Below are 15,098 nucleotides of genomic sequence, written 5' to 3'. Positions count from 1 at the left end.
ATTTCTTAATATGCAAACATCTTTAGGGTATTTTCTTTTAGGTATCCATAATTCATAATTTTGTATGGTAAAAAAGAACAAAGTTTTTCTCTAAATTAGTAAATGAAAATCATATTTTCTAAGGATAGATATTGATTTTTTTTTTTTTAAAAAAAAAGGACTAAATTGAAAGAATTACTTCCACCCAAATTTGAAGAAAAACTTTATTCTTTTATATAATCTTTCAGATCCTTATGTACAATATCAAAAATAATTATTAGCGATTGTACAAAAATAATTATTAGCGAGGGAATAACTAGAAAAAGAATATATATATATATATATATATATATATATATATGTCGAGGAACCTCTCCAAGACAGGGTGCCCTTTAAACCCACCCTTGCAGAGTAAACTCCGATCCCGTGCACCGCATTCTTTGAAGTTTTTCTACACAGAACTGATTAAATCTCTAGCTTTTCACTAGGGGAAGATTGTTTGCATCCATGAGGTGTTGAACCTTGAACCTTGAACCTTGAAGGGATGATACCTCAAGACCACGGCCTCCACCACTTGGGCTAACCCCTTGGGGTTAATTATAATAATAATAATAATGGGGGAAAATTCATTAAGCTTTAAGACCATTAACTAAATGACAGAAAGAGTTCTCATTCCATGAAGGACATTCAAGCTTAAGCTCTTCCCACCAACCTCCCAGGAAATAAAGATTTGTTTGGATGCCTGTAATTTCTGATTTTATTTTATTTTATTTTTTTCCGGAAATAAAGGTCAACACGATTTTGCTTGCGTAGCAATGAAGATTTGACATGATCAAAGATTTTTCCGGCTTCTACATAGTCAAGGAAATGCAAAGGAATAAGATTGAATGGATAAAATTCTCAATCTCTTCTCCCCTTAGAATATTGCTAGGAAATCTAGTATCCATTGGCATATGTATAAACCTATCTTCATTGCACATTTACAAGAGTAAGGCTTGTATTCTATGTGTCCGGTGTGTGCAAGACACAAATTAGGACGATCACAACAGTAATTAAAGACGTGTAGCAACCCTGAATTACGTCTCGTGTGCACAGGCACAAGACACAAACCAAAGCCCATTTAAAAAGTCTTGTATCATAGTTTTGCAAGGATTATGGTAAGAGTTCATGCGGTGCACTCTATGGTAAATTCTCTTTCTATTATATAATTTGATAGGAGTAATAAAAAAATGTTCAATGAATATTCAAAACCACCACGTTTACCGCATTTTTGTCTAACTCAATAATCCACACCAAAGTCCTCGCTCGTTATTTTTTATTTTTTCATTATCTTTTTCTGAAAGCAATAGAATGAAAAAGTATACCACACATAAAATGTCACCAGGATGAGCTTGCCACGGCATTGTTTCCCATTCACATGCCTTGACTTGTCCTTGAAGTTCAACTTCTGAACCAACAAATCAGTACAATACTGAATTAGATTATGTACATTTTTTTTTGTCTCCTCATAGAATACAGATAACGTATTAGTGTAAACAAGAACTTTACTTGCAGCTTAAAGAACCACTAGTATAAAGAAGTGGGCTCGTTTGACAACACTTTTAAAGATAGTTTTTTGCCTTTTAACAAAAAAGGCTGAAGTATTAACAAAACACTCACAAACTACTTTTACCTTTGTGTCACACCACAACCAAAAAAACATAAGACACCCTCTAAAAAGTTTTGCCAAACGAACCTTGTACAGTAATTCTATACAAATTATACAATGCATAGGCATATTGGATGAGCCTCAGGTTTCTACTGTAACAGACATACAACAATGTCATCTCAATCACTTTCTGTTTTATCTCATTTCCCTCCTCAAGTTGAAGCTAGGTCCTCATCTTCATAGAGTTTGCATGGGGCTGCAACAAGCAAGATCTTATTGAATAACCCACAAACATGGAACGCTGATCAACCTCAGTTTTTCAACAAATCCTTTATAATTTGGTGTCCCTAACTACTTACAGATGAATCAGAGACCTTCCACCTTTCAGATTATAAAGTGAACAAAACTTTGTTAATCTCAGACAATGCAATTTCAACAATTCATCTCACCTATTTAGCAATTACATAATATCAAAGCTGCTTAATACAATTGTCCAAGTAGACAGATGTTTAACAGAAAAAGAAGCTTAAAAATAATGTGCGCAAATTGGTAGGATAACATATTTAAACTCAGCATTTCCTACGTACTTGGTAGTTGAGAGCTCATGCCCAAAAAATCAGGGGAAAAAATGAAATTGCTATAGGTAATTGATCCAATGTTTTTCTTATGAACTAGTTTTTTCAAATGAGAAAAGTGACCTCATGATGTTGATAATTTCATCATGCCCTCTTTATGCACATGACGTCGTTAAACACTTGTCACAACATCTTCTGAACCCACTTCAGGGCAAGTGAAGCCTAGATGAAGATGTTTTTGGCAGCTTTTCTGTGACAGCTGAAAGAGAAGTGATGGTGAGCAAAGTGCTGTACTTCCAACAGGAGGAATTTTGCTTGAAGCCCTTGCCTTATGCTTTTAGCAACAGAACTTTTACATAGAGAAGAATCTGGCAATTGAAAGAGTGAAAAACCAGCCCCATCAGCATGAATTGGCTACACTTGACATCCACCAAAAATCTATAGCATCATGTCCATGCATAAAATTTCCAGTTTGCACATCAGAAAAGCAAACTGTCTAATATCAGTTTACCTCATAGTAATGTTGGGAGAATCCTCCCCGGTCATAGAAGTCCACACAGTAGACAAGGAGGTCATTTTGATATTAGTGCTGCAATGCCTGGCGTGCCCATAAAGGCAGAGGTGCTTGAAACATGATTGGAAGACCAGTAACAGGGTGCTCAAACGACAAGCTCTCTGCATGAAGTTCGTGGCCATCATAAATTCTCCCTTTCCACTCATAGATGCCCTCATATTTCACATCTCCTCTAATAGAAATTCCAAGATACTGACAATGCAAGCGAATTTGATGTGTTCTTCCACTCCGAGGATAAGCTCTTATCAATATCTCATCCTTCTTCACATCATTCTCTGGTACTGCTTTCTCTTCAGCTACTATAGTATTTTCTTCATCTTTCCTAAATTCAGATAGCTCTTTGAAGCTCCCTTGTCCATTTATTGATAATACTTCAAATGACGTTTCCATGTCCTTGACTAGTGACCCACCTGGTAGCGTCCGACCCACATCTGACGCAGCATACACACGCCAGACCCCAAACTTTGACCGACCATGACCTGATTTGATGCTTATTTTTTCCCATCTTGGAGCTGGACCAACAGAGAGTGCAATGTATGTTTTCGTAACCTTGTGATCAGTGAATGCCTTGACAAGCTTAGAAGCTACTTTGTGGGACTTTGTTATCACCATAACACCACTGGTGTCACGATCAAGTCGATTAGCAAGATGAAGCTCTGGAAAGTTGGCCTTGGTTCCTGACATATTGAAACATTTTAACTCAGTTCCACATTCAAGAAAGAGATACGAATTAATTAATCAGAAAGCACCCTTAATCTTTCCTATTCATTATAGAGTTTAAGGCTTTAAGCATTCAGTATTCTCAAACCCAATCATCAACTCTATTGCTTGCAGCTTACAGATTCTGGTCACAGGTATCAGAGATGCTAAAATTCACGCATCGTTGCCTAGTGACTTGAAACATCTAATATTCATGATAATCCGACCGAGTAAATTGCATTTCAACCTTATTACTGATCAACAAGTACTGTATAAGTCGTATTAATTGAAACTCAATAAACCCAATAAACCAAAAGTCAATTTACTAGGATGTGCATTTCATAGATATCAATCAAGCAATTGAAGAAGCTTCATATGACGATGCTCAAGCTGTCAAAAGAATTGTTTTATTTTGATTCATCAAAATTTATCTTAGTTCAACATTTCCCTATCTCTTCCCTCCATGTGGTCACCAAGAAAAGTAAAAACCACCTCACAGAATTTGAAATTATGCTCTATGTTGCCTCTAATTTAAAACAAAACCCATGGGTACTAAAAATTTATATAAAGCTAATGAGCAGCCTTGCATTCAAGATTATCAAACTACTCCTATTTTCCTAATATTCCTGGGAAAACTTATCATTTTTATGTAGACATTTCGGATTCCCCATCATAAGAATTAAACACAATTTACATAAAAATCAACATTAACCACATTTATTTACAAGCAAGCAAAACCGCTGTCAACTCGGATCGACCCAAAAAGCAAAAAATCGAGAATAAGCCAAGCAAACCTTCCGAGTCGGCCGAGTCACAGAGAAGCTGAGGTACCGAGGCGAGCACGTTCTCACAGTAGACCCCCTGGGGCTTGTTTACAGCAATGAGCCACTCATCATGGTACAGCACATGGGTCGGTAACAGAGTGAAGAGGCTGGACTTAGAAGAAGCCGACATGGCTCTGGCGAGCTCTATGTTCTTGGAGATGGGAGGGAGTGTGGGGGAGAGTGGCACAGGGTAGTTTTGTGGGTTTTGGAGGGTGCTTTGGGAAGTGGGTTTTGTTGGGTCGGCATGGTTTGACATGGTGGCGGTGGTGAAGTGGCAGAGTAGGCAGGGGGGTTTGGGGAATTTGGTGAGGAAGAGAGCGGTAGGTTGGAGATGGAAAGGAAATGCCATTTGTTGCGGCGGACTCGGAAGCAACGAAATAGTCGCCGTTTCTTAATAAAAGCTCTCTCTTTCCTTACGAGATTGGTTTGTAAAGGCGGACGTTTTCAGTTCGTAAGGCGACAATAAACGCCACGACAAATTTCAACACAAATTTTTAAACAAATACCTTATAATTTGTTTCTGTTAATTTTTCATTTGAAAAAATAATAATAATGATAATGTAATATTGTGAAATCTACGAATACGAAAAAATAATCAAATTATGTAAAATTGTTGAAATCTATTCATTTTTTATCGCTTGCCTTTACTCAACATTGAACGTGATTTTATTGTTACTCATTATAAAGTCTAATTTCACATAATAAGTAAAGCAAAATGAAACACTCATTAGTATCTTTTTATAATTTACCCACTCTATGTAAATTTTTCCATTCTTCTTAATATAAGACCGAAGTGTTATAGTTTATGTATGTATGAGAAAGGCTCTAAAAAATCAAGTCTCATGTCGGATAATATACGATAAGTATGTTCTCCTCTTTGTATGTGTGTGTATTTTTTCCTTCCCTTACAGAAAAGTGTACTATATACCATTATTATTAACGTAGGATGTTTTATTTTATAATAGGTCTTAACCGACTGCCTAACTCGCCTAATAATAAAAGAGAAGGTTGTAACCTATGTAAGACATGTGTTATCATCAAATTTGTATCATATTTCCATTAGATCGAGCATGCCAACTCCATTAGCATTTCACTTTTATGAATGGCTCAAGTTCAAAGTTAGAGGAATAAAAATGAAGAATGAAAAAAAGAAGGGGTTAAATTCAAATTAAAAAAAAAAAAAAAAAAAAAAGAAGAGCTAAAACTGGTTTATAATTATTTTATAATTTACTGACACGTCATGTGTTCGGAGGGTGTTATTTATTTATTTTTTTTTTTTACTATCCCTGATCGGGTTTCAAATTGGATCCAGCACTAAACAAATCAAACCCATTTCGTTCGTCCGAAAGGCGTCGGAATAGTCGTAAATATATGACGACACGTCGTCGTTTCCTGGACGGGTTACATCGTCTTGGAGCTCTAAACCCTGAGAGTCCTGAACCTTCATTCTCTCTTAAACCCTAAACAGGGAGAAGAATATCAATCTTTGTTTTCCCATTCATCTTACAAATCCCAAAATAATGTCATTTCTCATACTCAGAAAATCACTTAGAAGCTCCAAAGTCACCACGCAAAACCCTAGAATTTCCTTCCTATTCTCTTACGGGTCTCCTTCATTTTTGTACAAAACCACAGAAGCCCCATCTGGGTCTCGCCGATTGTCGCATTTAATACCAGAAAACCCTATTCCACCATCTGGGTCTCCCATTTACAGGCATAGCTTTTCTGGAATTTACTCCAATTCACTTCCAAGCATCAAAAACCTTAGCCAATTTCGCCAAAGTCCAGTCATTTTGACGCTGTTTCGATATTTTGGTACTGAAGCTGCTATACAGCCCTCAACTGCAGATGGGCTCACGGTCGAGGGGATCTTAGCTAGTAATTGGACAATTCTTGATGAGAGTGAGAGTGATTGGAAGAGTCATGCTGCTGCAATTGCTCAATCCATTCATCTGATCAAGAAGCGCTTGAGGGTATGCCATGTAATTTAATATCGGGGTCTGGGTTTAAGCATACAATCGGGTATTTATGTTGAAAGTTCAACAATCCTTGGTCATATGCTGGTTGAAGTCTGATACGGTAGTCTGTTAATGTTCGAGTGAGTTCATTTCAAATTTAAATTATGATTGTTGTAGTTTTACTGATCGTAAGAGGTTAACCAAACATTAATTTGGGTTATCCTGTTACCATTTTGACTATATTTGATTTTCATCAAAAATTTTAAGTTGAGTTTAGTTTTTCATCAAAGAAAATTTATATATTTAAGAATAGTTGAAGCATAATTTGTATATACATTGATATTTTTCACTATTTACTATGTTATTGTATTTGAATGGCTTTCAGTTGTCTGACATCTTGAAGTATAATTTTGCTTTACTTTGTCTGATTATAAGAGCTGAAACAAGTTTTGATTTTGGGTTTGTGGATGACCTATTTTATGGAAATGTGTGTGTTTTGGTATGGTGGCAGTGGAAGAAATTGGTGGTTAGGTTGGATTTGTTATCGATGGAGCTGAATAAGCCAGATCTTTGGGATGACCCTGTGCATGCCGGGAAGATTAGCCGTGAACATGGTTCTCTCATGGGTAAAATGAAACAGGTGAGGGCATTTGAGCGGGAACTGCTAGAGCATATTGACATGATTAAGCTCGCTGGTGAGGAGAATGATGCAGACATGGAATCGGTGGGCACTCACTTCTTTATCTAGGCATGTATTCGTTCTGTTTTGTGAGTTATTTCTTGTATACTTTACTTATCAAAAAAAAAAAAAAGAAGATTTTTCTTGTATACTGAACAATTTGGCAAATTTTGATCTATTCTTTTCTGATTTTTTAGATTTATGATATGGCTCATACTTTTTTGAAAATTTTGGTAAACATGCACTTCAGTGTGCTTGAGTAGCTTTTCATATATCCTCCTACCGTGTAACATTTTGAAATCAAACTACACAGATAACCATTGGTTCTTTTCATTTTGAATCCTTATCTTAATGTTCAACCTTTTCTTTTAAGGTAGAAGGTAATAAATACTTTGCAATCTTCTCTTATTACCTCGATACCAACTTTTATACATGTGGCTTGCCTTCACTTTGCAGGAATCATTGAAAGCTTTGGTTAGGATGAGAAGAAATTCAAAGGAGAAAGAGCTTCAAGCTATGTTAGCTGGGGAGCAGGATTCTTGCTCTTGTTACATAGAGGTTATTTTTATTTTATCGTTGTAACAGCATTTAGGTTCATTGCATATTTTTTGCATTAAATATCTGTACGTTTCCCGAAGTCCCCTGTCTGATCTTGTTAACATGAAATTGCCCAATAGTTCACTTCTATATATCTTCTTTCTTCTCCTTGATTACTACTTACTAGTAACAATAGCTGTGGTAATATGTGCATGATATAGGTTCAAGCTGGAGCTGGGGGTACTGAGAGCATGGATTGGGCAGCAATGGTCATGCAGATGTATAAAATGTGGGCTCAGCAACGTGGATATAAAGTAACCGTTGTGGATGAAATGCCTGGTGAGATGGCCGGAATCAAGGTTCATCTTCTTACTAGTTTCCACTCATCCTTATTTTCAATTGAATTTATTGTTGTTGATAGATAACACGCGCTGTCAAGAAGACAATCAGCACACACCCACCACTCTAAGCAACCTATCTGTGCTACTATTCAACAGTGGATAGTGCTTTCATTTGCTTCTTTCTGAATTTTAAATGCCTGTCAAGCCTGCTTGATCTGAAAGTTTGGTCTGCATTTTAGTCTTTCCTAGGCATTATTGTTAAATACAACTAGTTTTCTGATTTTAAATTAATCTGTTCTTTCAGCGGGCAACAATCAAAGTGGATGGCGAATATGCTTTTGGATACGCCAAAGCAGAAGTAGGAGTCCACAGGTTGGTACGTATCTCGCCTTTTGACAGTAATAAGCGCCGGCATACTTCATTTGCTGCTGTCGCTGTAATTCCAATCATGGGCGATGGATCTACCCGTGTACAAATCAATGAATCTGATCTCCGTATTGAGCGGTTTCGTGCCGGGGGTGCTGGCGGGCAGCATGTTAATACAACTGAGAGTGCTGTGAGGATAGTTCACATTCCCACAGGAATTACTGCCACTTGTCAAAATGAAAGGTATGAAATTTGTGTGTGCAAAAGTTTAATGGATTTAGATGTAACGGTTTCCTCGATTCCAAAAGATACATTTTTGTTGTAAACACAGATCACAACATCAAAACAAGGCTTCGGCGATGGCTGTGCTTCAGTCTCGAGTGGACCAGCTCGAGATGGCTCGCCAGGCTCAGATGAATGCACAGCATACTCAATCTCTCACTGACATAACGTGGGGCAGCCAGATTCGTAGTTATGTGCTTCATGTATGCTCTGGAGTCTGGAACCTTACTTCTTTCATTAACTTATTTGGAGCCATCAACCATCTAAGCACCACTAACTTCCATCGATATTTTTGATTCAGCCTTACCGCATGGTGAAAGATCTGCGAACTAGCTATGAAGTTTCGGATCCTGATTCTGTCCTTGAAGGAGATCTGGACGGCTTCATCATGAGCTATTTATCAGCTTCCATTGATAAAGATGAAGATGGCCGGTGATCTTAGTTACCGGATTTCATTGGCATTATGCATATTGTCACAGCTGAATCCATGCAAAGGTTGAACATCTGACTCGTGATAATTAGCCATATCTTGACTAACAACAAGCCAATCAGCTGCAACGATGTTCCCTGTCAGGCATGGGCTTTTGATGGTCATGTAGAGATGATATAGTTAAATTTAGAGAGGGCATGGCAATAAAGATTTTAGTAGTAGGATGAAAAACGGTCCTTCAAATGTTTATTTGTGGTGGATACAATCAATTCATCGATACCAAGTTATTGTCAATACTTTTTCTTCAATGAAATATTTATTTGTAGTGATACAATCATATGTTCTCTAAATGTTTTTGGGATGCATACCCGTTTTTATTTTTTTAAAATTTGTTTTTCTAATTGACGAAGGAAAAGGGTTATTAGGGATTCTTCTCACTCGTGATTCCAATGATAAATAGTATGAGAATGCTTCTAAACACAAGGTGAGAAGCAGCTCATTTAGCTAATGCATGTGCACGATAATTGGTACATCTAGCCATTTCCAAAGCATTCCAACCTTAAGAGGAAGAGAGATCTAATCTAATATCAGCAAAATTTCAAGGGAAAAAAATAAGTGAATTATTGATAGGGAAAATAACCAAGAGAGCATCCATTCGAGAAAAAAGAGCCAACTTATTTATCTAACTATTTGGAGATTTCCTTGAGGCCATTGAATCCCGGGTGGTTTTTCCAAACATCATAATTCTACAAAACACTATTTATCTGATTTTTTTTTTTTTTTTTATAAAAAAAATCAATATAAAAATATTCTCACTTTTTATATCATATAATTCATTTTTTACTATTATTCAAATAAAAAAATCATTACAAAACAAAATTTTTCAATTTTTTAATACTACTTTTTCACTTTTTCTATACCTATCATTATTATTATTTTTTTTTAATTTAACATAAATTAACAGTGTTGTTTAACAAACAAGGCCCTTATCACTAATGGTTAAGAGTCTTAAGACATTTGAAGATTTTCAAAGTAATAATTTGAATGCTCAATAATTGATATTACCAGCTAAATGATGAGTAGTGTTAAAAGTAAGAATTTTATTTTTCTTTGATTCCTAAATATGATGTGCTTTTCAAAATTACAATTAAATCAAATTTCAATGATAATATTTAAAGACACCACAATTATTTTGTTTTTTTTTTTGTTTTTTTTTTAAAAAAGACAAAAGACAAAAGTCTTACTTGAAACTTACTCGAAGAATGACATCTCCTTTTGGAGTTGGGTCCAAAACTAAAAAAGGATACGACGTCGCCCTTGTAAACTCTTCCTCATAGAAATAAGGCAAAAAAGTCGACGGCGAACTTCGAAAGATAAGAGAAAAACCTCAAACGCTGTGAGAGTCTGTGACTGAAAACGATTTCCAGGTACGAGACTGTTTCAGTTATCTTACTTTCTCTCTCTGCTTTAATTTCTTTAATTTTGTGACTGCAAACAAAGATTTGGAAACAGAAATATATATATTTTTTTCTTTTGCAGGTGGTTTCCGAATTGGAATAGAAATTTATTCATCTGAAAAGTTGTTGAAATAAAATAAAAAACGAGAGAGAGAGAGTGTGTGTGCGCTAATGGATTCATCTTCATCAGTGATAACTCCAGAGGATGTGTTGGAATCGCTGATGAATGACGGTACAATCGACGCGCTCAGATTGAAGATCATCAACCAGCTCAAAGCCAATGTAAATATATGTCCCTCCCCCTCTATTTTCTTTGCTTGGGCTTTCTCTCTCTTTTTTTTTTTTTTTTTGATTTGTGGGTAAAATCTAAATTATGGGTTTTTTTAATTTTATATTCTGAGAGCTAATGGAGCAGTGAACTTGTCGAGTTTAGTGGTTTTTGTGTGCTAATCGCCTGTATTGTTTGTTTGTATAGCTTCACTCGTTAGTCACTCATGAGTTACACAAGCACACACACACACACACACACACACACACACACGAACATGTATGTATATATTTATGTATAGACCAGTTCTATAGATACCAGTGGATCATACAAAATATATTTTTAATGATAGGGTTAGTGGCAGAGCCAGGGATTTTTACATGGGGGGCTGAATATTGTTGCAAGGCAGAAGAGGGAGGAGGTTTGAAAAAGGCGACTTGGAAGTTGTGAAGAAGAGAGAAAGCAGAGGAGAGGGAGGGAGGAGTTGAGGGGAGGATGGATGAAAGGCAGACGTCTAGGTTATAGAAAAAAAGAAATATTTTGGTTTATAGAAACCTTTTAAGGGTTAATTTTTTGGATTTAAAAAAGAGCTCAAATGTTTTTATCATATTTTTGAGGAGAGAACTTTTAGGTTTTAAAAAGAAAAAAAGAAACCCAATTATATTTTGCAGTGGTGCATTTTGTAAGAGTTATTCATAAGAAAAGAATTTCCTATGTCTGCGTGAGTGCGTGCTTGTGGTTGTTCTTGATGAGGAGTTGAATATATTTAGGTTGAGTATGTATTTTAATATGTGGATATTAGCGATTTGTTAGTTAAAGTCCTAGTGTTGGCATCATTGATTCTAATTTGGGAACTAATATGCAATTCATGTGGTTGAATATAAGAATTTGTGGGGTTGTACTGTTTGCTCCAGTAGATCATAGTAAATTGTTGGCAGTATTGGTAGACTAACATGGGTTCCTCCTCCAGAGCTTTAATTCAGTGAATTTTGAAATTTTTCGAGTTTGTTGCTCTTATTGATTCTCACTTTGGCCAACTAGTTGTCTATGGTTATCCAATTTTTTAATCTAAGTGACATTGTCAGTTAATAATTCTGATGCCACTTTTGTGGGTGCAAACTTGGATCTCATACGAGTTTCTGGCCTCTTACAGAAGTGTACCTTTTCACTTGGTCCAGTAATTAGAAATGCAAAAGGAACGGAAGTAGAATAAACATAATTATGAGTATTTCAATCAAGGATTGTCAAACATTTCAATGCTTAAGGAAGTACTAGTTTATTTTTCTCTAAAAGGAATAATACTTATGTTGGTGCACCTTCTTTTTGCAGGAGGAGCTTAAGAATACCACTATCAAAATGGCAGAACAGAGCAAAGTTCTTAACACCCCTGGAGCAGAGAAACAGACGAAAAGAGAGCTGTTTGATGCTCTAAGGCAGGAACTTGAGTAAGTCTTGGTGTTTCTCAACTGTTTTCATTTGTTTTTCAAGATAGAATAGCCACCCAGGTTTGCACTAAATACTCTTGCTTACTTTGGAGAAAACTCATGGCTTATATGCAGTATCGGAAGGGGTTTTGATCATCTATTGGACAATTATCATTATCTTGAAGTTGTCTTGGCTGTATCAAATGTTAATAGTGACAGTTTTAACTATCACAAGATGATCTTATCTCTGGCAAAAGTTAATAAGATGGCCCATCCTGTGTAAATTGTGAAGATTGCTTTGGACAGATAGAAGCAACTTATCAGTGGGTGTTTGAGCAGTTGTGAAGCTGAATCCATGGCTAAAATGGCCTTATCCATATTAACTTCCTCTTAGCTGGCACAAAGTTTACATGCACTCTATCAAATTTTAGTAATACACAAAGGGATAGCGTTTTCTTAATCCCTTTTTTCGACCTTTTTTTATTTTTTTTTATTTCTGAAATTGACAGCTTATGTTAATTTGTTGCACCTATCTCTATGTGAATCTTGAAGAACGTCCCACATGGTCAGAATGAATGATTTGTTACTTGTCATGGTTTAGAAGGGGCTTTTGATGTGTGACAATGCTATTTTTTTTTTTTTTTTTTTGTCACTTGTTTTCTACAGCAGTTTCTGCTCCTTACAATTTTCATATTGATTTCATGCAGAGCTCCAGTGCTTGAGAAGGCTTCTAAATCAGTTTGGGAGCTTATTTTAGACAATAATGGGCTGGGGAAGGAAATTAGTGGGATGGTTGAAAAAGTATTTTGTCGACTGAGTGGACGGGAACCTCCTTTGTTTCCTATGCCAGATGGTGAGACTTGGCCTAATAAAGAAATTCAGAACGAGAAAGGAAAAGGAAAAGAATTTGCAAATGAAAACAACAAGGAAAAGGAGAATTCTCCCTCTATATCAAAGAAAAGGAGTTTTAGTGAAATGGATGCAGAAGGAGGTGCATATGAATCTGCAAGCAGATCTGGTGATCCTCCTGCCATGCTGGAAGAGTCTAGTAAATCACCTCAAGCAAGTTTGAAGACATGAGTCAGTATGTCAATCGAGTTAGGTATGACAGAAGTGGCTTCTGCAAATCTGGATCTTTAGTTTAGATTTAGATTTTAATTAGTTTCTGAATTCCTTTTTATGGACTAAAATCAACATTATTAGGATCTGACTAGAACAGAAGTGAATTTTAGCTACTGAGGTCTGAAACAGTGTTTGCACAACCCACATGTTTTATGCTGTAAAATTTGATTCATGCAGTTTATTTACTATTGTGTATTGTCAATATTTGTTACGAGGGGTGGTTGTATTTGTTGCTTGAATTGGTTATTATAGAATGTAGATAGGCTTACTTGTTACATGTCCACAGTGGAGCATACCTTCTGTCTCATTTGCTGACTCATTTTGACTACACTAATGAAAACCCGTTTCTGATTTTTACTGCTGACTGCTGTTATCTGGGCTGCAAAGTTGCCGCAGAAATTATATTATTATGATACTTATTCTCGGTAGATTGAATAGGAAAATTCTCTGATTGTTGAGCTTAACCTTATTGCACAAAATATTAAAAGAGAGCCAGCTCTCATAAACCAGTAGTGGTAGTTTGAATAGCATAGTGTTGCCTTTATCTGAAGATTTGTGATTCAATCTGTAAGCATAACGTCGATGGAGTCGAAGTGGAGCAGAAGGGGTTTTATCATGCATCCTATGTCAGTATGTGATAATCCTCAAAGTGTGGTTGGCAAAGTGTTTCAGGGTAAATTCAGTAGCAGGTACAGGTTCTTTTTAAGGCAGAAGCAAGTTCTTTTCCATAATCATGGAACCTGTTTCTGATTCTTTTGTTTGACAGATTATACAATCTTGCAGGTTAGAACATTCTCGGTAAAGGGACATACTTTATTACTAGGAATGGTAATTCTGTTATTATCTGGAAGAATAATTGGATTGTGGGGAGTATAAGGGTATATTCTACAAGCAGCTTGCATGTTTTCCTGTCTTGAAAAGCTATTTGACCTAAATATCAAATACCTGTATGTTTTGGGGATGCTATAGTTGATGATAGTTTAAAGTTTGAACTTTATTTTTGTTCTTGTCGATGATTTCTCTCTGCATTTTTGGCTGTGACTATGTGTGAAGTCTCTCTGTATGAAGTTCTGGCAAATATCCAAGAACCCTATTAAATTCTACTACTTCAGAGTGGAGTGTAATGTAATTAATCCCTGGATTGTATTTTTTATAAGAATCGGTTGTATTGAATGTTGAATAAGATTGGAAATGGTGATGATGATATTGATGGTAATTGATAATTGGTTGCAGAGATGGATGGATTGTGATGATGGAATTCAACGGGCTAATTCGAGGTTAGCCCAACCTCCAAACAGTAAAACTGTATTCTGAGATTTTTCTTCAATGAATCATACAAACTTGCAGATGGGCTTTCAGACAAGAGAACGCTCGGCCGAATCAGCTAACATTCTAACTTTTTCAACAGACAGGAACTAACCCAATCAAAATACAAATGGGCTAACAGCCCATCAACCCAAACCCAAGAATTTGACTAACAGATTACAGGGGCGAAAATGCAGGTGGATAATAATCACCCGCATCCGCTATCTGCAGATGCGAATGTGGATAACAAAAACCATTATTTGCATATGCATACGGATAACGGTTTTAGGGTATGCAAACGCGGATAATAACTATATCTGCATTCCCTTTATAGGATTTGGCTTCTATGCGGTAGTGCAAGCTACCACATAGCAGAGGTAGCCCAAAACGACCCAAAATTAATATTTTTAAAGAAAAAGAAAAAGAAAAAGAAAAAGATTAAAAAAATTAATAAAAAGAAAAGAAAAAGAAAAAGAACAATTAAAGGGATGGATCTGGCTTAGGTGCGGTAGTGCAAAACTACCGCACCATGCGGTAATCCAAAACGACCCAGTTTAGGGTCGTTTTGGGCAATAAAATAATATTTTTGGCAAAGAAAAAGAAAAATATTAAAAAAAAATAGAAGAGAAA

The 15,098-nt window shown here is 36.1% G+C and overlaps 3 protein-coding genes across 5 annotated transcripts; 2 read left to right on the top strand and 1 right to left on the bottom strand.

The window, feature by feature from the left end:
• Positions 1–2,052: 2,052 nt before the first annotated feature.
• Positions 2,053–4,650, bottom strand: LOC132171277 (RNA pseudouridine synthase 1). Of its 2 annotated transcripts, XR_009439021.1 has the most exons (3): positions 4,270–4,650; positions 2,714–3,453; positions 2,053–2,570 (listed from the first exon to the last, which is right to left on the bottom strand). XR_009439021.1 is itself a non-coding variant. In XM_059582560.1 (2 exons), the coding sequence occupies exons 1-2, from the start codon at positions 4,646–4,648 to the stop codon at positions 2,786–2,788; spliced, it is 1,047 nt and encodes a 348-aa protein (XP_059438543.1). In that variant the 5' UTR covers positions 4,649–4,650; the 3' UTR covers positions 2,053–2,785. The 2 variants fall into 2 exon arrangements, 1 of the variants encoding a protein (XP_059438543.1); XM_059582560.1 differs by having other exon boundaries at positions 2,053–3,453.
• A 972-nt stretch (positions 4,651–5,622) lies between these two features.
• Positions 5,623–9,220, top strand: LOC132171276 (peptide chain release factor PrfB2, chloroplastic). Its single transcript, XM_059582559.1, has 7 exons — positions 5,623–6,272; positions 6,769–6,981; positions 7,393–7,494; positions 7,695–7,832; positions 8,119–8,423; positions 8,512–8,665; positions 8,764–9,220. Exons 1-7 carry the CDS (start codon positions 5,820–5,822, stop codon positions 8,896–8,898), a joined length of 1,500 nt encoding a protein of 499 aa, XP_059438542.1. The 5' UTR covers positions 5,623–5,819; the 3' UTR covers positions 8,899–9,220.
• Positions 9,221–10,197: 977 nt separating this feature from the next.
• Positions 10,198–13,523, top strand: LOC132171011 (uncharacterized). Of its 2 annotated transcripts, none has more exons than XM_059582204.1 (4): positions 10,198–10,319; positions 10,540–10,631; positions 11,947–12,062; positions 12,749–13,523. In XM_059582204.1, exons 2-4 carry the CDS (start codon positions 10,572–10,574, stop codon positions 13,119–13,121), a joined length of 549 nt encoding a protein of 182 aa, XP_059438187.1. In that variant the 5' UTR covers positions 10,198–10,319; positions 10,540–10,571; the 3' UTR covers positions 13,122–13,523. The 2 variants fall into 2 exon arrangements, with proteins under 2 accessions (XP_059438187.1, XP_059438186.1); XM_059582203.1 differs by having other exon boundaries at positions 10,199–10,319; positions 10,432–10,631.
• Positions 13,524–15,098: the final 1,575 nt, after the last annotated feature.

This window comes from Corylus avellana, chromosome ca2 (assembly GCF_901000735.1).
Source record: "Corylus avellana chromosome ca2, CavTom2PMs-1.0".
In the NCBI taxonomy this organism is placed as follows: Eukaryota; Viridiplantae; Streptophyta; class Magnoliopsida; order Fagales; family Betulaceae; genus Corylus; species Corylus avellana.
Note: the sequence above shows the minus strand (reverse complement) of the source record. Positions and strands in the feature narration are given on the sequence as shown.

Excerpts from the sequence above, each read along its gene's own strand:
- LOC132171277 (XM_059582560.1), bottom strand. The coding sequence starts at position 4,648 with ATGGCATTTCCTTTCCATCTCCAACCTACCGCTCTCTTCCTCACCAAA. Across the intron at positions 3,454-4,269 it reads TGACTCGGCCGACTCGGAAG|GAACCAAGGCCAACTTTCCA; the intron begins GTTTGCTTGGCT and ends TCAATATGTCAG.
- LOC132171276 (XM_059582559.1), top strand. The coding sequence starts at position 5,820 with ATGTCATTTCTCATACTCAGAAAATCACTTAGAAGCTCCAAAGTCACC. Across the intron at positions 6,273-6,768 it reads TGATCAAGAAGCGCTTGAGG|TGGAAGAAATTGGTGGTTAG; the intron begins GTATGCCATGTA and ends GTATGGTGGCAG. Across the intron at positions 8,666-8,763 it reads TTCGTAGTTATGTGCTTCAT|CCTTACCGCATGGTGAAAGA; the intron begins GTATGCTCTGGA and ends TTTTTGATTCAG.
- LOC132171011 (XM_059582203.1), top strand. The coding sequence starts at position 10,521 with ATGGATTCATCTTCATCAGTGATAACTCCAGAGGATGTGTTGGAATCG. Across the intron at positions 10,632-11,946 it reads TCAACCAGCTCAAAGCCAAT|GAGGAGCTTAAGAATACCAC; the intron begins GTAAATATATGT and ends TTCTTTTTGCAG. Across the intron at positions 12,063-12,748 it reads GCTCTAAGGCAGGAACTTGA|AGCTCCAGTGCTTGAGAAGG; the intron begins GTAAGTCTTGGT and ends GATTTCATGCAG.